The 24,150-nt window shown below is 39.0% G+C and overlaps 2 protein-coding genes across 2 annotated transcripts; one reads left to right on the top strand and one right to left on the bottom strand.

Annotated features, from left to right (window-relative positions):
* Positions 1 to 9,551: 9,551 nt before the first annotated feature.
* On the top strand, positions 9,552 to 19,344 carry LOC137248394 (uncharacterized). Its single transcript, XM_067779334.1, has 3 exons — positions 9,552 to 11,887; positions 15,150 to 15,287; positions 15,350 to 19,344. Exons 1-3 carry the CDS (start codon positions 10,514 to 10,516, stop codon positions 15,419 to 15,421), a joined length of 1,584 nt encoding a protein of 527 aa, XP_067635435.1. The 5' UTR covers positions 9,552 to 10,513; the 3' UTR covers positions 15,422 to 19,344.
* Positions 19,154 to 21,184, bottom strand: LOC137248397 (GPN-loop GTPase 1). The gene is made up of 4 exons (XM_067779337.1): positions 20,474 to 21,184; positions 20,171 to 20,400; positions 19,688 to 19,826; positions 19,154 to 19,639 (listed from the first exon to the last, which is right to left on the bottom strand). The coding sequence occupies exons 1-4, from the start codon at positions 21,068 to 21,070 to the stop codon at positions 19,454 to 19,456; spliced, it is 1,152 nt and encodes a 383-aa protein (XP_067635438.1). The 5' UTR covers positions 21,071 to 21,184; the 3' UTR covers positions 19,154 to 19,453.
* Positions 21,185 to 24,150: the final 2,966 nt, after the last annotated feature.

Here is a 24,150-nt window from a genome sequence, read left to right on the forward strand (position 1 = left end):
ATGTTAGATCACAAAAAGATTTTACAGACACCTATGGCTCAGAAATGGTTTCCTTGTTACATATATTTTCAAGTGACGAAGACTACGTTAAGATTAAATAAATGATCCACATTTTTCTATCACAACACAAAATTATTTAGTACCCAGTTTTGTTATTTTATTGAAAAAAAAGATCTCAATAAATACAAGTTTATTATCTTAATATATAAAAAACACGTGTCACACAATTGAGGCCAATGGACTCCTAAACTACTGAACCGATTTTGAATTTGTTTTGCACCCCGTGTGTAGTTTGATCTAACTTGAAATATAGGATAGGTGACTGGGTGACTAGGGTCTCGAGATATAGGCCAAAACGTGGACCCGGGTACCCCTAGAGTGTGTTTATAGAATATGGATATCAAATGAAAGCTGTTGATGAGTGCTTTAGTAGAGGGTAATTTTCATACCCCTGGGTGACTAGGGTCTTATTTTAAAGCTTAGGCTTCGGCTATCAGAAGAGTAATACATTTTTGCAGAAATCGATAGAATTGGTAAAGCGGTTATTAAGATAAAACTGTTTATCATAAGTGGACAGTGCTCAAAAATTTATTAGTTGTTCATATTTGGCTCAAATACAATAATATTGAGCAACTTTTCATAATTTTTCTTAGTTAAGTATTAATAAAATATTTGGTTTTTAATTTTTCAAAAATATGTAAGTAAATTTATACAATGAATTTTCAAGCAATGTTTATATAATTATCCCCTAGCGTACACATTTCACTTTTATAAGAGTATAACATCTTAAAAGAAGTAATGCGTCCATCAAGTTTGGTGGAGATTGACAACTTTGCTACTAAGACAAAACTTTTAATCATAAGTGGGTAGAGCCACACTCCTTCATACATATCATAAGTTTATCTGATTTCATGTTCAAATACATCCTCATAAAAAAATGCAAAGTTTTTCCTCCAGTTTTTAACAAATGAATTTTTTTTTCTACAATTTTTCAGCTTTGACGAATTATTGTGAAGCACCCTGTTACTCTGGCACCCTGTATTTTATATTGTCCAATAATAGCTTTCAGGTTCAGTATAAACCTTTGAAATATCTTCATTAGTTCAAAAGTTATGATTTTTGCAAAGAAAAAACTCAAAAGGCGCCATAGTGCGGCGTATACTCGCATCTAATTTTTTTATCGTTTTGGTTGCTGTAACGGAAAAATCATTTATCAAGCACTTTTAGTACAGACTCCTGTTAGTCGTAGCCAACAAAGCACCCCACTTCCCAAGGCAACTTAATTATTTAAGAAAGCATCAAGTCTTAGACTTTCTTTATTAAACGTTTATATCTTAGTCGACGTCATTTGATTCATTCGCTATCTTCAGTGGAGCTTTATAGAATCATACTTAATAACGAGCAACCAAAACCCACTTGCTTGTTTTTTCCCTTCCGCCACAGCAGGAGTGGCTTTCCGTAATACGATAGTCGACACTCGTCGGTTCGATATCGAACGCTCGACGAGACCGTTTTAGTTTCCGTATCTTGATATGAGTACGTTCATTTTCATGCTTCAAAAAGGGTTCAAAAATGCATTTGAAGCTATAGAATATTGTCTATTGTGTACAGTGTATGTTTTTTAACTTTTCATAAAAAAAAATAATAATTTTATAAATAATCTCAAAAGCATGAATGTTTAACTTACGAACATGCAGTTCGATAGCTAATTACGTATCGAACAATTTTAATGGAACGTTGGAAAGCGAAAACGATCATTTCATACTCCACCTTGTTCGATATCTAATTACAAAAAGCGAAAGGATACTGGGGTCTTAAATAAAAAAAAAACTTTGATATTATTATGACAATGCTTGAGAAATTTATCATTCTTCAGCCGAAGAGCTTAATATAGCTTACCACCTTGCAAAATACCGCCACTCATATTGTCTAAGCTTTGGTGATTTGACGGGCGAATATTTTTGTTTTTTGTTATAATTATATATTTGTTATTTTAGTGGACTGTGTGTTATTTTAGAGAGAGGTCGCTATGCACCAGAGGTTTACGCCGATCACTTTATCGGCGGCGGCGTCGTAGGCTCTATTATATACCGGCGGTGGCGGCGTGGACGGCGCGCCGGTGTACGCCGGTGTTCTTACTTTAAAAAGCTTGATTTTTCTATTTAAAAAAAAAATAGTATTTAGGAAAGGTTTTGTTTGTACGTGTTTAAGGAAAGCAACGGTTTGGCCATTTCGGAAAGGCCCGGGGTTTTTGCCTCAAAACCTCGCTGATCGTTCAAAACTTTTCAGCAGTAACTCCTTGGGGAGGGATTATCCCTCGTTCACTTACTCCAGAGAGGCTTCGAACCTAACCTCCGTCTTTGGAATTGGTACTGCTGCGTCTGCTGAAAAGAAATAGAGATACATAAAATGGTCACACTTTTGTCTGTATATCTCGTACAAAGCGTAGGTTCACCTGGGGTTAACTCCTTATAATCGTCGCGAACACAATTTCTTTAAATCATTTGTGGCTCTTTGGCGGTCACGCACAAAGGCGACTTACGGTTTCTATTAATAGTCTATTAATACTCATGACTCTCGTAGCGCAGGGCGCATCCAGTTTTTTCGAGCTACAATTCCCGATGATTAAGAGCTATAATCCCCGATGTGCGAACAGTAGCAATCCCAACCACCAGTCTCTACCACGCCTCCTGACCCTCACACCATATGTCTGCACAGAAGCTATAGGACTGCGACTTCGAACTCATATGTACCTTCGTCGACGTCACTTTCCTTGAAGCTCTAGGTGTAACTCCGAAGACTTTCTAACGGATATTTTTGTTGCGCTATGCTGCCGAGCTACACCAGAGAAACACCTTGAAACGTTAGGGAGTGACTATACCGCCAAGGATGTCGCCCTCGAAATTATAAGCAGTCTAAGTGGTGTTGCGGAACTCATGGGTGAAAATCATATAATCCTTGGCGCATCTACATTAATAAAATTTTACAAGGACCCTGGGTAAACATTTTAAAATGTAGACCAAAATTTGCAGACGTTTGTGTTCACAACATTGATTTCAATAGTCTTCTTTAAATCAAAACGATATTTTAGAATGAAAGTCGACCGATTGTAAGTTGAAAGATGTTAGTTGTTGTTTTTCGGCCTTATGCTATAAGAGATCATGCGTAGCTTCAGTTTGCGGAATAGTTCTAGGTAGTAGCACACCCGGTCATTTGTTCGACTCTCTTGGAAAGTTTTTGCTTCACCTCTTTGTGTGTTCTTGCGAAGGACAAATCCTCACCTGGTAAATATATGTGCCTACGTTTTCACATTTGTAAAAGGAGCCGTAACGTGTAGGTGATATTTAAACTTGGTTGATAGGCTATAATCAATGTGATTCACTCCAAGGGACTAGTTTTGGATAGGGCCGCAAACTTTAGGAAATGTCGAACCGGGAGACTTGGGTGTTGAAGGATGAAGTGTGAAAATCAAAATTAACATTTCAGACGCTATTGTATAGTTTCGCAAAAAAACAACAGATGTTTGAATGTAAGCCCAAGTGATTTTTCAAACCCTTCTCAAACGTACATACATATGTCCTCAACTTAAGTACGAGATAAGAATCGAATCATTTCAAAGAAGTGGTTAGGCCCGAGAACCTACTAATGGGGTTGGATCACTGATTTCGCTTATTCTTCCAGCCAATCGCAATATAAACTTAAAAAAAAAATCGGCACCTTTTTGGGTAATTTGCTTTTTTAACAACTTGAGGACAATTTGAAAACATGTTCGCCTTGGGTCATTTTATTTGAATTCATCGTTCATTATTAATTAAAAAAAAAATATGCAAAGTGAGCATATAAATTTATAATATAACTTTTCTTTTAGTGTTTTGTTTCAATAACTTGGTGAATGCAAAGTCCGTGTTAAGCTGACATCGAAAGCGTCTCTTTTTATACTCAGCTGAGCAGAGCTCACAGAGTATATTAATTTTGTTCGCATAACGGTACCCCGTAACGGCATAAACTAATCGAGATAGATATAGACTTGTAAATATCACAATGATCTGGGCGAAAAAAGAAATTTATTTAGCCATGTCCGTCCGTCCTTCCGTCCGTCCGTAAACACAATAACTTAAGTAAATTTTGAAGTATCTTAATGAAATTTGGTATGTAAGTCCCTGGGCACTCATCTCAGATTGTTATTTAAAATGAACGAAATAGGACTATAACCCACTTTTTCGATATCGAAAATTTCGAAAAAACCGATAAAGTGCGATAATTCATTACGAAAGACGGAGGCGATAAAACTTGGTAGGAGGGTTGACCTTATGACGCAGAGTAGAAAATTTGTAAAATTTTGGACAATGGGCGTGGCACCGCCCGCTTTTAAAAGAAGGTAATTTAAAAGTATTGCAAGCTGTAAATTGGCAGTCGTAGAAGATATCATGATGAAACTTGGCAGAAACGTTACTGCTAAAACTATATGTGTTGTAAATAAAAATTAGCAAGATAGGCTAACGAACACGGCCACTTTTTAAAAAAAAATTGACAAGCAAAATTTTAACAAAAAATTTTATATCTCCAGTATTTGTCTCCAAAGCTCTCAGCTGAGTGTGTATGTTCGGTTACACCAGATCTTAGCCTTCTAGTCCACACTTGCCAGAAACATGAAGCGGCAAAAGCCGATCACTCAACTCCCATATAGCCAGCTATGAAGGTTAACAGTTACACAGGCCACTGCAGACTCATGATTCACATGAAAAAACTGGGTATCCTATCATGTATTGTCTAAGGGCTGTTTTCATCATATCGAAGATGGTGAAAACGATGTTTAGGGACTTATTAGTCCAAAGTTTAGAAGAGACTTTAATATTAATGAACAACGCTTCCGAATAAGTATCTTTCATATGATCATTTGTGATGGCAAATATTCTTTAAGAGCATTATTAAAAGTGACTTTAAAGATATGTTTCGCGATGTCAAAATTGAAATTTGCCTATTGGGGGTTGTGGCCTCGTTTTTAAAATTGGATCCTGTTGTTGTTGTTGTAGCCCCACCTAATAGCCGCGACCGATCACAAATTGTCATCAATATCCTCTAACGGGAGTCCAAGGAAACTTGCCGTTTCAACAGGGGTGGACCATAAGGAAAGGGGTGTTAGAGGCGTTGGTTCCACATTACAATCAAAGAGATGGTTGGTGTCATGTGGGGACACATTGCAAGCGGGGCATACATTTTGTATGTCGGGGTTGATTCTGGATAGGTAAGAGTTTAACCTGTTACAGTATCCAGAACGAAGTTGAGCAAGAGTGACACGCGTTTCCCTGGGGAGTATGCGTTCCTCTTCTGCGAGTTCTGGATATTTTTCTTCAAGTACTGGATTCACCGGGCAATTCCCGACATAAAGGTCCGACGCCTGTCTATGGAGTTCACCAAGGACCTGCTTGTGTTTTTCCGCTTCATACGGCTGGGTTCTCAGGTGCCGTATTTCCTCAAAATGCTTACGGAGATGACTCCTTAGGCCCCTAGGCGGTGCTGGTTCGTCAATCAGATGTCTGTTGGGATGCCCAGGTTTCTGGGTATTCAACAGAAACTGTTTGGTCAGCATCTCATTTCTCTCCCTGATGGGGAGTATTCTCGCCTCATTATGCAGATGGTGTTCTGGGGACATAAGAAGACAGCCCGTGGCGATTCTGAGAGCAGTATTTTGGCAGGCCTGTAGTTTCTTCCAGTGGGTGGTTTTTAGGCTTGGCGACCATATGGGTGACGCGTACCACGTAATCGGCTGGCTAATTGCTTTGTATGTGGTCAAGAGCGTTTCTTTATCTTTTCCCCAGGTACTGCCAGCAAGGGATTTGAGGATTTTATTACGGCTCTGAATTCTTGGAACAATTGCGGTTGCGTGCGCACCAAAATGTAGATCCTGATCAAACGTCACACCCAAGATTTTGGGGTGTAGGACAGTCGGTAGCGTAGTGCCATCGACGTGGATGTTCAATATGGTCGACATTTGGGGCGTCCATGTTGTAAATAAGGTCGCGGAAGATTTAGTCGGTGACAATGACAGGTTTCGCGAGGCGAAAAAAACGGAGAGATCAGGGAGATAGCCGTTTATTTTATTGCATAGCTCATCGATCTTTGGGCCTGGGCCTGTGGCCATTATTGTGCAGTCATCGGCGTAGGAAACGATTGTGACTCCTTCCGGTGGTGAAGGTAGCTTAGATATGTAGAAATTAAACAAAAGCGGGGATAGGACACCACCCTGTGGCACCCCTTGTTTAATTCTCCTTTGTTTTGATTTTTCGTTTCTGAATTGCACCGATGCCTGCCGACCACCCAGATAATTTGCGGTCCACCTTTTAAGACATGGGGGAAGGGTAGACCCTTCCAGGTCTTCCAGTAACGAGCCATGGTTGACCGTATCAAAAGCTTTTGATAGGTCTAACGCTACGAGTACTGTTCTATGGTGGGGATATTGATTCAAACCGCAATTTATCTGGGTGCCAATGACATTTAGCGCGGAGGTAGTGCTATGGAGTTTTCTGAAGCCATGCTGATGAGGGGCTAGCTGCAAATGTGCTTGGAAATGAGGGAGCAAAATGGCTTCAAGCGTCTTTGCCACTGGCGATAGGAGAGATATCGGACGATATGACTCACCTACGTTAGCTGGTTTCCCAGGCTTTAGTAGCGGGACCACCTTGGCCATTTTCCATTTCTCGGGTATGACAAAGGTGGAAAGAGACAGGTGCTAAATATTTGAAACCCTCTTTCCCTAGGTTTTTAAGCATCGGCATGGCTATGCCGTCTGGGCCCACTGCTTTGGATGGTTTAGCGCGACCAATGGCGTCCTCAACCTCTCTAGCGGTGATGGTAATTGGTGACGCGCTGAGTTTGTGTTTATGTGCACGTCTATTGGCTCTCCGTCTATCTTTGTCGACCGTAGGATGCATTATATATTGTCGGCAGAAAGCGCTCGCGCATTTTTTCGCATCCGACAGCACCTTATCGCCAAAGGCGATGGAAACTTTGTCTTTGTGCTTAGTCGGATTCGATAGGGACTTTACGGTGGACCAAAGTTTACCTACACCGGTAGAGAGGTTACAACCTCTTGGTGCTCTTCCCATTTCGCCCGCTTGTGTTCGTCCACAAGCAATCTGATGCGTTGGTTTATATCCCTTATTTGGGGGTCGCCTGGATCAAGCTGTCTTATAAGGTCGCGTTCCCTCGCTAAGCTCGCGGCCTCCGCCGGGAAGTGGGCCGGATTTCGGGAATTCTCCCGGCGGGAATGAAATGTGCCGAGGCGGATTCAATGACCTTACGGAAGGCACGCTCCCCTTGGCGGGCATCAGTCGGGATAGGGAGGGCAGCAAAGCTGCTGTCTGTTGCAGATTTATATTCTTCCCACTTTCCTTTTTTGAAGTTTATGAAAGTGGGTTTTTCGGTGACGATGAAGTCGGCGGTACGCTCGAACGAAATAAGTATGGGCAGGTGGTCGGATGCCAATGTTACCATCGGCTGCCAGTTGACGCAGTTTACGAGTTCTGCGCTCACGATTGAGATATCTGGCGAGCTATGACAGCTTCCTACCATACGTGTGGGGGCGTCTCCGTTAATTGTGCAGAACGTCGTTTCGTCTATTTGATCCGCCAACATCTCACCCCTACTGTCCGCCCGCAAGTTTGAATGCCATAGGTCGTGACGGGCATTGAAATCGCCTAAGATAATGCGATTGTTGCCAGTGAGTAAGGCCTCGATATTAGGGCGGTATCCACTGGGGCAACAGGTGACAGGAGGGATGTAGATGTTGATGATTTCTAGATTTGCATCGCCTGACCGGACAGATAGGCCTTGACGTTCTAAGACATTGTCACTGCGGTCGATGCCAGGATCAAATATATGATATTGCACAGAGTGGTGTATAATAAACGCGAGGCCGCCTCCATTTCCGCTCTCGCGGTCTTTCCTGTGGACATTATAACCAGAGCAGGCCTGCAATGCAGATCTTGCTGTGAGTTTAGTCTCTTGAATCGCAGCAATGCGGATGTTGTGCCGCTTCATGAAATCGACTATCTCCGTAATCTTCCCAGTTAGTCCATTACAGTTGAACTGCAGAATTCTGAAGTGCATGAGGGGTGACGCCGCCACTCTAGGGGTAAGTGAGGGGTGACGCAATTGCTGTTGTGGCCTTGGGACTGGGCGCCCTTGGGCAAGCATTGGGGTACCCGGATGATTTGGGTTTGCGACCTGGCAACATGGCGCGATGAAACCCGTCGAGGGGTTGCCGTCGCGGAGACCAGAACATCTAGGAAAGTGGCACCACCCAAGGCAGGAGCTGCATTGAGCGGATGTCGCAAACCTATATATTCTGTGCTGGCAGACGGTGCAAACGGAGGCAGGGACTAAGAGTCTGTTTCCCTGACCTGCACGACGCGATTGCTGTTGTGGCCTTGGGACTGGGCGCCCTTGGGCAAGCATTGGGGTACCCGGATGATTTGGGTTTGCGACCTGGCAACATGGCGCGATGAAACCCGTCGAGGGGTTGCCGTCGCGGAGACCAGAACATCTAGGAAAGTGGCACCACCCAAGGCAGGAGCTGCATTGAGCGGATGTCGCAAACCTATATATTCTGTGCTGGCAGACGGTGCAAACGGAGGCAGGGACTAAGTGTATGTTTCCCTGACCTGCACGATTGCTGCCAGAAAAGAGGGGAGGAGAAGAAGACGGGGGCAGGGGCTGATGCTCAGCATTGCTACCAGCTCTACTACGAAGGTAGTAGTTATGAGTGGTATCAGCTGTTTGAGTTGTTGGCGCCGTGGGGCGCGAGCAGCAGCGGGTACTTGTTGTGGCTTGCTGAGCAGCGAAGCTGCTGGAAGGTAGTGGGGATACGCTTAGGCGTAGACTACGGGACGCCCTTGGGCGTGAGCAGCAAGGAGCCACAAAATATTTATAAAAGTTACGTGGATGTCGGGTTTTGGGATCAAGCCCAGAACAACCTGTCCGATGCAACCATCCCTTGCACGAGACACACTGAACAGAGTATGACCGTCCTAAAAAGATTCCTTTCTGGCAAATGCAGCAAAACCATTTCTCAGGACCGGGGTGAGGAGACGGACCCGGATTGGGTTCGATACCTTCCCGGAGTAAGAGAATATGTAGCAGTCCTGCTGCAAGGAGCTGCTGGGAGGATGACAATTTGTGGGAGGGACGAAACAAATTAAATGGGGTCACACTGAAATGACAGTCCTTGGTCGGGAAAAATCCCGAGTCGCTCCGGTACAAAGAACCGACTGCCTTGGGAAGCGAAAAAACTCCTTCGCCGTAGTCGATACTCAATCACCGTGAAAAGGTCTAATATTTTCATTTGAAATTATTTTCGCAGAATAATGCTTCAAATTGAAACACCACCCTCTTTGTTTCATTCCATTTCATTTCTTTTCAACCGCTGTCTTTTATTGTCCTTACCACCGTTAAATTGCACATACAAGGACATACCACCGAGCAGAACAGAGCATTGCCAATTTAATTTAAAAATTTGCAGTGCCAAAACGGCCGGTTAAACAACAAAGCACAAATTACAATAGAAAAAACGATGTGCACACCGAAGCGACAATATTGTTCGTACTCTTAATAAGCTACTCTCACTTCCTTTGAAGTGAGCACAGGACTCCGTCCACAGGTCCTTTTTATTGATTTTTCGCTGCCGAATAGCAAAGTCAAATTTTGTTGGAGTATTTGTCAAATACTGAAACTTGAGTGGCTGACAGTGAATATTTATTGATGAGTACACACAAAATTGGCATATTTGACAAAGAAATTGGCGATTGCGAAAATTTTGTAAAGCCATAAAGGAGCAAGGATAATATATTCATAAAGATTAAATTGTGATAAGAAATATTTAAAATAGTTTTTAGCGTTTTATGCGTTTGAAATTTGTGAAATAACGAAGTAATAAGTTTTTTCGATTTATGCAAGCCAAACGTCCTTGGATTTCGGAAAACTTTAATCGCAGTTTTTGTTACGGAAAAAGTTTGCCTTTGTGCTTTTAGAATTGCAAATATTTCTGGATAGCATTTGAATTCACCCCCGCTTCGTTTCCCTATGAGCAGCAAACTTTAATTAACATAAAGCAGACAAACCATTTAAAGAGTCCCAACCTACCCCACGCAACTAAGGAAAATTAAGACCAATCCGCACGGTGGTGGCAATACCCGCAATAACTACTGGCAATTAATTACTGTTATCGTGCAAAACGTCCGCTCATTGTGCTCGTTTGGTGCATTATTTCCTTACATACCATAAGGATATTGTTTAATCAATAACGAACAGCGAGTTTGCCAGACGTTCACCCCAATATCCTTACAAGTGCCGCGCGCCCTCGCGTCTTTTTTGCGTGAAGAAAGTTTCAAATTCCTGCGTCGCCGTGCACCCTAACAATGCAAAGCCTCTTACTAACCATTTAGACCACAGAGCTAGCGTACATTTAGTGAACTCTTGCACACTACAGCCCGACGACACAATTCGCTCCGCTAAAATGTATAAAACAGTGCGGCATGGCGAGAATAGCCTGCAATATACAATATTGCCACAGAATGATGACTTTCGCATTGAGGGCAAACTATCAAGCGCAGGCAGTAATTGCACTACTGCCACCGGTCGCAAAGGTAAGGCCAGACGTCCTAAACGGCGCTCGTTCTTTGCCTATTTGGGTTTGATTTTCGTTTGTACCGTTATTGTGGGCGCAGTATTGATACCGTTCCTTGTATCCGCTGAGTGTCTACCCAATCCTACGGAATGGTTCTTGAAAACAAAATCAGCATTAACGCATGGCGGCAACTTTAATGGATTGCATAGGAATGGCGGTATGTCGCATGACGCTTTGCGGAGAGTGGGTGAACACATTGGCATACCACATGCCCCGCATCATAACAGCATACCCAGTATTGGTCAAAGAGTAGAAATTATCAATCGCGATGGCATCGAGAGAATTATTTTGCGTCCAAATAAAACGCAGACGCAAATCCAACTCAATGAGACCAGAGTGAGACCCATAGGATATCAATCGAACAAAGAGGAGCAGCCGCCATCAGAGATTAACAACGTAGCTGAAAAAGCAAATACTGGACCTTCCGAAACGCAAACAGGCATATTCACAGGAGTCAAGAGTTCAGCAGATGCTACGACAGCGCCAGAGCACAAAAACATTACTTTGGAAATGCACGAGAGAAATGATGCAGCAGCGTCAAAGACGCCATCGCAGGACGCAAATAATTTAGCTACAGAGGTACGCTTTGAAACGGGGGGTTTCCAATCCTTGGCTGACAGTACGCCCACCATCGTAGTAACCACGGCGCGCGCACAGTCAGCTCTTAGTGATAGCCAAAAATATAGACAAACAAATGCAGTGCTCAATAGCAATAAAGTAGCAATACGTCCAGTACAAAGTGGATCATCAACAGTAATACGTCCAACAACATCTTTCTCTACAACCAGCATATATTCGCCCCATGTACCCGCTGGTGCCTCAGTCTCTGTTTCAGCTTCGAGCGCTTCTTTAGCCAATACAAACTCCAATCAAAATATTAGCGCTCCGGCTATACCGACCATAACAACACGTATTATGCAGTTACCGTTACTCAAGTCCACCGCAAAGAAACCAATTCTACCATCCGTACTGGTACGTACTAATCAAGAAGTTATGTCACCGGAGCAGCCTATAAACTATATGGGCAAGGACTCCTCAGCTGGTTATGGGAGCGAAGTTGCTTCAAGTATTTCAGGTTCTAGAGTGAAGGGTGTTATTGCTGCACCTGATGATGACGCCGTAGATATGGTAGAGACAAAGAACGCTGATTGGATACAATCGCATTGGCCTTACGTAGATCCATCGACCTACTTCCAGTGGACTGTAAGCATGAAATTTCATTCTAACATTTTTTATCCTTAGAAACGCATATTCACATAGCCAGGGTTTCACACTTCGTACTTAAGTTAGTCTTAGGATGAGCGATGTTAAGTTTTAGCATCATTCGAGGTGACTCGGCATAAGATTTACCATATTTATTTGGCTCGAAATTTGCATTCAAATACTACTCCAAAAAGACCCAACCGCACAGATTCGTATGCCTTCGAAAAGTCATGTCAACCCACTACATAAACAAATTTGGGTGAAGTTGCTGAGTTTTTAACATCCGAGGAAGGCTTCCGATTGCCGTCTAATTGTTGTCGGTGACTTGTGGCTTTGTACTTTAGGTACAATTTGAGGCACTCGCTTTGAATGTAGGACTGCCGTAGAACGTTATACCTAGTACCTTTTGGTGACTGACAGTCGATACGACATCGTGATCGATGTGAACGTCAAATATTTGCGTCATCTGCTACCTCCACGTCGTGGACGTTGGCTTGGTCGGTGGCAATATCGAATTGCGCGAATTGAAGAAACGAGAAACTTTAAGAAGATGGTAATCTCTTTTGGAGACTAGTTCATCTATTGAGGGGCCGGGGCCAGGTGCTTTTATTGTGCAGTCGTCGACATTGAAAATAATACTAACTCCTTCCGATGGGGAAGAAAGCTCTGATATGTTTCTAAATTGTACCAAAACCTGCCGGCCACTAAAGTAATTTGCGGTCCATCTTTTAAGGCAAGAGAAAAAGGTTGCACCTTTTACCTGTTAGAGTAGCGTGGCGTGATTTTTGACAGGTCACGAGCACCATCTTATGAGGAAGTTTTTTTTTTGTATTAATCCGTATCACCTGTTCACTAGGGGTGGGACTATTCGAATAAAAATTATTCGAATAATAATTTGTTTTATTCGCCAGGTATTCGTAATTCGAATAATATTTATTCGAACTTTATTCGTTTATTCGAATTCCTTTCCTTATTATTCGAATAGTACTATTCGAATAGTATAGTACTATTCGAATAATACTATTCGAAGGTAAAATAAAAAAAAATCTGTTTATCTTACGCTCATCGCTTGTACATATGAGCATGCACATGTATGTTACATACATATTAAGCTGGGTTGATTTGCATGGACAAAAGTTAACCCATATCGCGCCATCGATTTTTCGATAGGTTTTGGGCTCAGGAAAAAAAGTTCCACTAAGCATACCCAAAAAAATAATTTTCGAGCCTGCAAAATTTGAGTTTTTTGCCTTTTTTTTTTTTGATTTTTAAGGTTTTTTTCATGACCTACTTAAAAAATTTTCATTTGATTTTAAAATTTTCATATATACCCTGTCCGACTCAAAATTGTCCGCTAAAAACTTTGGCGATAACAGTTTTTTGAAAAAACAAATATTTTTTGGGTTTTGAGGACTGTTTTGGTGAAAAAATTTATTTTTCGCCATTTTTTTTTAAGGGTTTCTTCAGAAACGTGCAAAAGTGTTGCCGATGAAAACGAATTTGTCTCATAGTCCCTATCCCACTTAAAATTATGCGATAAAACGTTGGCATTAACAGTTTTAAAAAAATTTTTTTTGGCTTTTGGGACTTGTTTTGGTCGAAATCGATTTTGTTCATTTTCAATGCTCCAAATCATTTTTTATGTATATGTTTCCGTTAGACCCACCAATAAGTATACCAAAATGATCAGGGGACGAGCTGAGTTGATTTAGCCATGTCCGTGTGTCCGTTTGTTTGAACACAAACTCAATTTTTGAGATATCTTGATGAAATTTGGTAAGCAGGCATATTTTTATGGGGGATTTGACATTTGTCGGAATCGACAGAATAATAAGGAAAGGAATTCGAATAAACGAATAAAAAGTTCGAATAAATATTATTCGAATTATTTTAAACGAATAAATTTATTCGTTTATTCGAACAACGTTTATTCGAATATAATTCGAAAATAATCCCACCACTACTGTTCACACAACAACAACAATAAACCATTTAAGAACTGTATGCCATAAATCCGGTTGGCAATGAGTGGGAAAGTAATGGACTGATGATAATTGCCACCCCCAATGACATAGACGGTTTAGACGGTTGAACCCATTAACTGGTTTTTGAGCTAGAACTAGCGCTGTCCTCAAATGGTATGGCTTAACGATAGCTCTGATCTAGTGAAACTTTTTGCGGGGTAGTGCGAAACAAAAACAATAAGAGCTTTTAGATTACCTGAAGTGATTAAGGAGCTTAACTGTTCGCAACAGCGCGCTGCTGTGTTGCGTTCAGAAACATTACGGTAACGAGCAGCCCATGTCATAGCAGCAACACGCCATCGAATCTGAACCTTTCCTAGAAAGTTGTAACTGGGGGATAAAATATGAAATACTACATACCGGTCATAAGGCTCTCAAGTAAATCTGAAAGATAATAACAGTAGTATTGCTAAAGTGCTGCTTAGTTGATGGAATGTCGCTAATTTCTTAGCGATGATCAATAGATTGTCAACATTTCGTTCAACGAACGCACGAAATTGCCACATCTGCTTCAATTTTGCTGAAGAACGTTATGCGTTCTTACAAATCGCTTGGCTGAGATTTTCAATTATTGATTTAACTTAAGCTGTTATGCCAATATTATTCAGCCAGCTTATTTTCAAATAGGTCATTTTTCCAAAGACAAAATAAATTACAGAATTATACAGCCTTAAAAAATCAGCTATGTTGAGGCGGACAGCATAGCAAAAGGTATGGTGAATTCCTCTTACAGCCGTCCTACAATTTCCACAAAATTTTAAAACTCTACAATGTACCAGCTTATATTTAAAGTCTTTTTATTTGGCTAAACCTGCGTGTGCTGAGTGCAGTTTAGTTACTCCTACTTTCGGTCTAAAACACGGAGCTTATAAAAACAGAATACATATTTTTAAACTTATTTAGTGCATGTTTTTGTTTGTTTTTCTCAGCGGCGGCACGCAACAAAAGAGCTTTTCTTTTGTTCACGTGTCAAAAAACGATCTTTCTTTCAAATTTGGATATAATTAATTAATATAACAAAGCTTTTGTTCATAGCAACTCGTTCATATTTTATTTGAGCAAGTTCTATTTTGCAAACTTGTGTACAAAAGAAAAGGACTAAAATTCACATCGACCTTGGGAATATAAATATTTTGTGACAATTTTCCAACAACTTGGTGTGCCTGTTGAGCGCCGATATTCGCTTGTAAACCAATTCTTACAAATTAAAATTTTTTTCACAACGCTTTACATTCAAGGGTTACAAAGAGGACAGCGTTCTACTGCCGGCATTGCTGGGATTCGCCTTAACTGGCATGATTCTAATTATTGCAATTTGTTTGGTGGCACGCAACAAACGCGCCATCGTCTCATCGGTACGAAAGCGAAATCGTAATGTGAGTAATCGAAAATTTGCTGGACGGCGAACTAGAGAATAATATTTATTTCTATTTTTTAGGATGTCGAGGAAGGCGTAGCTGATGATAATACAACACTTTTGACTAATTCTAATCTATCCGATGAGGATTAAACTTCAAAGTATTATACTTTCGCCACGTAATCCACAGTAATCGTACTTACTAATATGCATACATACATACGTACGAATACATATGAATTCTTTAAGGGCTTTTTAAAAACAAGTTAGAAGTTTCGTATAAGTCCATCAATTAAATGTCAGCTGAATTGAAATGCATGTATGTACGAAAGCGCGTTTAGGGAAGCCACCTAAATGAGCAGACACCCGCTGCAACTACCCATGTTCTAGTGGCGAATATATGTTCATATTTTTGAATTTACATCCGGTGAAGTTTGCGTACAAATTGGACACAAATCAAATCGAAAAGCTTACAACAAATAATCAGCCTAGCCTGTTCGTTAAGCAATCGATGGAAGTGAGTTAGAAATTGATGAAAAAATTTTAATATATTTTTATCAAATTTTGATGTAGCTGAAGCTCAAAAAGAACACCATCAGCATTAATTGAAGAGATATAAAATAGTATTTAAATGGATTAAAATATAACCAAGTATTAAGTAAATTAGTATTTATTTTCTAAAAAAAATAAAAGATAAAAACTTCCGTTCGAAATAAACTGAAGTTTTGGCGAGATTTCGAATGCTTTTAACAAAGAAAAACCGTATGCATTAAGAACACATATACATGTATAAAAAATTAAATAAATGTAAGGCGCGGTAACCTCCGAAAAGATCTAAGGCCGAGCTCTCTTCCAATTTGCGTCGTGCTCCTCTTGATTTTCCCTACAAATTGGCCGGACGGGACCTACATGTTTTATGCCGACTCCGAACGGCATCTGCAAGGCAGATGAGTTTTCACTGAGAGCTTTTCATGGCAGAAATACACTCGGAACGCTTGCCAAACACTGCCGAGGGGCGACCCCGCTTAGAAAAAATTTCTTCAAATTGAAAAACTTTATTTCTAAAATTTTGATGTTGCTTTGCTCGGGGTGCGAACCCAGGGCATACGGTGTGGTAGGCGGAGCACACCACGGTGGCCATGAGTGGAGCCCCAAATTTTAATTTTCCTTCAAACTAAAGAAAAGTTCAATTTTTTAAGACAGTTATAATTAATTTGAAAACATATTTTCATTTCGAGCAACTGAAAATAATTAAGCCGCAGCTTAAATTGAGAATAGGTAAAATCGTTTTCCTTCGATACAATTTCGGTTATTTTACAGAAAATTATCTCCCAGTAATAATTAAAGCCCAAAAATTTTGTAATAACAATCATTTCCCATAAGTATACATATATATATGTATGTAATCTGATAAAAATTAAGTTAAGCTTCAAAATTGTAATTCGAAATAAATAATAATTAAGGCAAATATGCAACTCAACATAAAAACAATAACAAATTTGAAAACTTGTAATCGTCCGTTATCTACGATAGAAATTCTAAAAGTAGTACAGCAAATAGGCAGCACATAGCGAAAGCTCCTAAATGTAGGCTAAGCATTTGTTTTCAATTGGCACATACACATATTTATGCATACTTGTGTATATAACTAGAAGTGTTTGTTGCACTCTTCTAAACCAAACATTTAATTTCAAACAAACAAAAATGTTAAGAAAAACCTCGATAAATATAAAAAATAACAAAGTAAAAACAATAAATATTACAAAGAGCACTCAGCTTGTTTTGAAATACTTAGACCCGCTTAATACAGGAATTTATATGTATGTACCGCTAAACAATTTTTACTGTAAATGAACTGTATATGTGTAAAATGTAGTGCAAGCAAGCATCTTCTAATGACCCCATTACATGCGCATAGCAACGTGTGTGCATGTAAGTAGGTAAATACAAATTGTAGTAGTTGAACAGTAAAAGAACAGTAATGAATATAAAATTTAAACAAAAACCCTATTTTTGTAAGACGAAATCTGTTAGTTGTAGGGAAGCATGATTCAACTTGTATGTACGTACATTAGCGCAAGATAAGCATACGAGCATAAACAAAGCAGCATTCACTTACATATTTACTATAACCATAGCAGTTCATGGAGATATAAATACCCGTGTTCGTATACTTTTTACAAAACTGTGTAAGTTTTAAATTTAATGATTTACCTTTCTTTCTATTTGCTAATTTTTTGTTTAATAAACTGTTGTTAACAAACACATTCGGTCCTAATTTGCTAACTTCATCTTTATACCTAGCTTCATATTTTTCACGCATTATTTATATAGCAAACACACTTTAAAAAAATAGTGCGTACTTAAAATATATTCTATAATGTGTGTAGGGAAACAGGAAAAACAATTGGCATCCGTTAGGTAAAATTGAGTTCTGTTAAGTTTTTTCAATCAAACCTTATAAGCATTATTTATTTCGCTGAACACATAACGCATACATACGTACATATTTACACCCATACTCTAACGCTATACAACCAAGTACATTTTTATATTGGACGCTTCTGCTTGTTCATCATTTATTCAATATTCATTAATAAGAAAAAGAAAAAAAAAACGAAATGCAAACTATATAATGGAAATGGTTACCTAATTGTTAACTGAAATATACAACACACATACATACTATACCAAAAATTAACTAACAAAATTAAAAACAGTTGTAGTACACAAATTAATAGCAATCAAATGTATAACTTCTGTTAGCTGCTTTTTAAAAATGAAACTCATATATACCTACATACATATGTACATATATTTACAAACATACAGTTTACATATGTATAATTATGCTAACTCATTATGTATGCAAAAATAGTGAAAAAGTCATTGTCAAAGTTTATTGTACGAAGTACATTAGAATTTCATTGTTCTTTACTATGAGCGGCGTGGCCGATGTCCTTGCACAGGGATTCAATACAAACCTTTCTTAAAGAAATTTGATTATTTTAATAATTTCTGACTTAAAACTCGATAACCCATATATTTTAGCCAAGTGTTGGCAAATAGCTAATTTTAAATTGTCTAAAGAGTTCCAAAAAAATTTTATACGCCAACATTCCCCTCGAGAAGAAAACAAAATCCTTATGTGTGTCTTCTACTACCCTGCAAAAATCCATGGATCATGTGGTCCACTGGAGTACTTACCATTGTACTCCACTGTAATGCAGAAATGGACCAACTCATATTTCTACACGAACATATTGTAAGCCGATCATTGCTCGTTTTTAACGATTGTAATCACTACACGATGTTTATTGGACTGTGGGTACTCCATGGATTACTCTGATGTAATGCGGAGGTGGAGTATATGGTCCCGTCCTAGGACATCGCAATGTTAATTGGACCATATTTTTTGTATGAGTTGTGGGTAATTTTGGAGTACTCGGTTGGTACATAGCGAGTACTCCATACATGCATGCATGGAGTACTCGCGATTTTTGCAGGGAATATGTTCGTGTAGAAATATGAGTTGGTCCATTGCTGCATTACAATGGAGTACAATGGTAAGTACTCCAGTAGATCACATGATCCAACGATTTTTGCAGGGATGATCCAACGATTTTTGCAGGGCACTATACGATGTTTATTGGACTGTGGGTACTCCATGGATTACTCTGATGTAATGCGGAGCTGGAGAATATGGTCCCGTCCTAGGACATCGCAATGTTAATTGGACCATTTTATTTTTTTATGAATTGCGGTTAATTTTTGAACACTCGGTTGGTCCATAGCGAGTACTCCATACATGCATGCATGAAGTATTCGCGATTTTTGCAGGGTAAGCACTATAAATTGGCAATTACAAAATTCAGCATAACAATATAGCTATTTAACACTCAAATGTACATGAGTGCATACACTTGGTATGTAAATTTTATTAGATTTTAAGCTGGTGCATTATCACCATTGCAACGCCTAATTATAACTGAAATCGTTTTGCATTGTGTAAACAAAGATTTGGCTTTTGCGCCTGAAAATGAAATTAACACATCAATAAAGTCTATATACATATATACATATATGGATGATGTTGTTTCAATCTATGTTTTGAAAATCTGTTTCGTCACTATTTAATGAATTAATAAAATAACAAAGCATTTCTAAACAAGTTTAGGTTCTCCTTTAGCTTTTGTTTATTTTTTCTCTTTGCGCATCTGTATGCTGTTTTACAAATTGATTGAAGTTTTGTTCTTCTACATGATCTTCGTTAAACGTAGGTGCTTCTTCCTCTTGTCCTTCCTCATCTTCGGAGCTTTCATTTCCAGGATGTTTTAGGTAAATGTCGGATAACTCACGTCCCAAAGGTACCTGCAACGCCATTTTCTTTAGTAATGTTTCGATTTAAGCTCGATTTACCTCTTCTACGAAGCCACTCAATGGCACCTCGGCTCCTGCACCTTTGCTCTGCGCAATGACAGCCAATTGCTCTTCTTTCTTTTTCGTTTCTTCATTTAATTTTTCTTGGCGTAGTTTGTTGTACTCGGCTTTGTAATCACTGCAAATTATAATTTGTTTAGTACTCTATTTAAGGTTTAAAGCGGCTACTTTGGGCGCTAAAACTTAGATGAGCAGTGAAATGCTAGGCTATCGGCCAAAGTGGCAGTGCGAAACTGAGATCAGGTTTAGATTAGGTTGAACTGACCGGTCCGTGAGGACCTAACATAGACTGAATGAGTCCATAGTGTTGAGATCGAGTTTAACTGTAGTTAAACTCACACTCTAAGGTACAACTTTTTACTTGACTGAACGATCAATATTAAATTAGTACAGCATATAGGAACGGTAGAACTTCACTTGAGTTCGATGGCGTCGTTATATCATACGATAAATTTTCCCTACCTTTCATACTCTTTTGCACACTCGGCTATTAAATCATAAAAACGAGCAAACCCAATACCCGTTTTCGATGATACCCCACATGTGCGCAGATTACGATAAAACTCGTCTAGGGTAAGTGACATGGTTCGTGTTAAGTTGCTTATATAGCTTTGTTCCTTTTCCAACGCCTCTTGGAAAGCCTCAAAATCGTGCATCCATTCAACAGCAAAGTCATGATCCTGCACGTCAATCTGCGAATGAGAACAGCAAAGCAATGATTTAGATATACATAGTAAGAAAATGTTTGCCAAATTTTGAGCTTACCTTATTGAGTGCTACGATAAAAGGCAAACGTGCTTTGTAAAGTATTGAGCAAGCGTAAAGCATATTGGACATAAACGTGGTTGGACTTATTGAACGCACCACATCCATTACATATACCACAACAGTTGGAAACATAGTAGCTAAAGCTTCGGTTATTATTGTGCCAGATGCCGACCAAGTAAATACTTCAATTTGACCAGGTGTGTCTATTATGCACCATTTGTGCCCTTGTTGTCCAGCGCGCCTTATCAACTCAACTACCTTTTCGAATTTCGTTGCAAATAAATTCAATGATGTGACGATTCCACCGTTTGGTCCAAGTTTGTATTGTTTCATCACTTCCTTGTAATTTACGGTATCTCTGATGTCTATATTAGCATGATACGGTGTTTCCCGACATGCCGGATCGAGGTTAATAACATATGGTTTGAAATGATTGAATGTTAGCTGTGCTAGCTTTTGCACGAAGGTAGTCTTTCCGGAACCAGCCATTCCCAGAACAATCATGCAGATCGGCGTTGGAACCGGTTCCTGATCGAGAGATATTGATGGTGCCTCAGAAGCATTAGGCACGGAACTAGAAGCAGTATGTGCCATATTTATCAATATATATAAAACAAATACTAGCAGAAACGCCCAAAAATCAAAAGTTAACTTTATTACAAAAACGAAACAAGAACAACATACACGCTAGCGATGGACGATATTTCACTGTCGATGACATAGTGTACCTACTTGTACTTGTACACTATGGTCGATGAATGCATCGCCGCTAATGGAAAATCGCTAATAGCGATGGCTATTGCTATCCAAATGTATCAGTGATTGGCGATTTTCCTTCATTCGATTCGTTTGAATAACAATCACTTCTTGCAGCATTTCGCCAAAAGCGATATTTCTTCACTCGGTTGTGTTTACTTTTAAAAAAGAAGTGAAATGTGGCAATTTTATAAGCCCATAAATGAAACACACGCAAAGCCCTGTGATAATAAAAGTCCCCGTTCATATAAATATTTCATGAAGTGCATAGAAGAGATTAAATGACTGAATTTTTTTGCTTTTAATTACAAATGACTCCTGGGTTCTTAGCCTTGTTCTAAGATTGGTAACCTGTATAATTCCTAAGTTAATACTTCTAGGCAGTAGCCGTTAGCAGTTTTATAAAATTTGTGTTTTTGATAGGAAAATAAAATAATTATAGAAATAATATAATAATTATTTTGGCGACCTTTATTTAATAACTCAGAGATGGTTTTGCCGGCTCGCGGTCAAATGTTGATTTTATAACAAAAACAACAAAGTTTTAATTTTGTGTTACGATATATTTTGATTACAAACTTCGGTAATCATCTTCAAGGGAACTATAACAAATATAACATTATTAATAATAACAACTTAAAATATTGACAGTAAAATAATAACATACATTTTGTTTTACACGTCTGCTCTGTTTGACGCGGAGCTTTCTACTGTCGATTTGTTAGTTAATAAACATCTAAATATGTGGACTTGCGGGCTCCGCCCACATATTTATATCGGTTTTGTAATTTAGTCATATGTTAGGTGGTGTTTTAATTATATGCAGCATTTCCAATGTGAGGCGCTTGCTATAGTTTGACTCTTGTTGGAGAATAGTTACATTGTTTAAATTGGCAAGTAGCGGCCACTCCCAATTTAAACAATGTAACTATTCTCCAGGAGAGTGGCCGCTACTCGCCAATTTAAACAATGTAACTATTCTCCAGCAAGAGTCAAACTATAGCAAGCGCGTCACATTGGAGGTCGATACAGTTTCAGGTTGGCCTAGTTGTAAGATCATAAATGCAACCATGTCAACTAATTGATAGAATAAGCATAAATACATCACTGTAAAGGAAGAAAAGAGAAGATGGTGGACTTCCGGTGCATTATTGGATTGACGACTGAAGAATAAAGTATTAAGATAATTAATCCGGACGTTTCTGCTTTTTTATTAACCATCGAAGGTAGAAATTACAATTTTATTGTCAATATTTTATGATGGTATTATAAATAATGTTATATTTGTTATAGTTACCTTGAAGATGATTACCGAAGGTTGTAATCGAAATATATCGGAACACAAAATTAATACTTTGCTGTTTTTATTATAAAATCAACATTTGACCTCGAGCCGGCAAACGTATCTCTGCGTAATTGTAGAAATATATATCACTCGTCTTATTGTAAAAAGATGTAACTTAAAATTTTAGTTTTTTGGGAGTGCAATTCAAGTTTTGTCATATTATATGGTTGAATTCTCCGGCTAATTTCTAGGGCACTAAACTAAAGTGGGTGGCTAATTTTCTGTTAAAAAATATTTTTATAATAGTTTGAAGAATTTCCTATATTTTTGCTCTGCATTTTTCATTAAGAATTAATTCACTTTACTATAAAAACATTATGCCGCCAAATACAACTTTCAGAATAAATTCATACGGAGTATTTCTAAATACATCGATGTAGTATAAAAATAATAGTAAATAAATCATGTTTTTATGGTGTTACATATACAGATTTATTTCGGGTTGATTCACCTTACATTTAAAAATCAAAGCATTTTCAATTAGCAAAATTTATAAAACAAAGATGCTTAGACATCTATTTGCGCTAGTTTCATCTCACTGAGTCTAATACAAGACTGAACATAATGTCGTCAGCCAGTTAATAATATTTTAATAATATCTCAGAAAATTAGAATTTCACGTTACATCAGTTTACAATAAAATGTACATATTTTTTTCTTTTTATTCCATTTTTGGTTCATATGTTCTGTATAATAAACTAAATTAATATATAACATTCAATCTACTCCGGTAAACAAACTAAAACTCCCTTTTTATCTCCAAGTATACAAATTGCACATTCGCTTATTAAAAATAAATTAAAGCAATCGCTATAGCTATAAGAAATAGCCGATTAAAAAGTCGCCATCGCTATTTTCACTAATTCAAAATCGCAGCATCGCCCATCACTATTGCACGCCACTTTTGGAGATGGGAATACCGCTGCGTTATTTAATCGATATTCTGCGGCATTTGATGAGTGCTCCCTTAAGAACACTCTCGCGTAGATAGCAAAGGATATAGCTAGTAATAAGCTGTGCTAATACAGAATAAACTCGCAAACATTAGCGTGCCGATTTAGGCAAAAGTCTAGAACGAGGCGAATCTCTGTTTATAGATATTTGCAGTTGAAGTTGACAATCTTCATTTGGTTGTTGTAATTTTGGTTCCCAAGGCAGCCGATTCTTTGTACCGGAGCAACTCGGAATTTTCCCGAGCAAGGGCTGTCATTTCAGTGTAACCCCATTTAATTTGTTGCGTCCTTCCCATAAATTGTCATTCTCCCAGCAATCCTGCCTTGGACGGTGGCACTTTCCTAGATATTCCGGTCTCGGGGACGGCAACCCCCGATGGGTTTCATCGCGACATGCTGCCAGGCCGCAATCCCAACTACACCTGGTACTCCAATGCTTACCCAGGGACGTCCACTCTGCTTCCCTATTTCACAGCAAATTTGCGTCTTGCCAATCAGCAGAGTGGCTTTTGAAAACTACATAGCACTACCACCGCGCTAAACGCCATTAATACTGTTACGAATATTAGCAACACTAAGGGGTACTGCCATCTCTAAGCCGATGCTAAGTAGTGACTTGA

The sequence above is a fragment of the Eurosta solidaginis genome, chromosome 4 (assembly GCF_040869045.1).
Source record: "Eurosta solidaginis isolate ZX-2024a chromosome 4, ASM4086904v1, whole genome shotgun sequence".
NCBI lineage: Eukaryota > Metazoa > Arthropoda > Insecta > Diptera > Tephritidae > Eurosta > Eurosta solidaginis.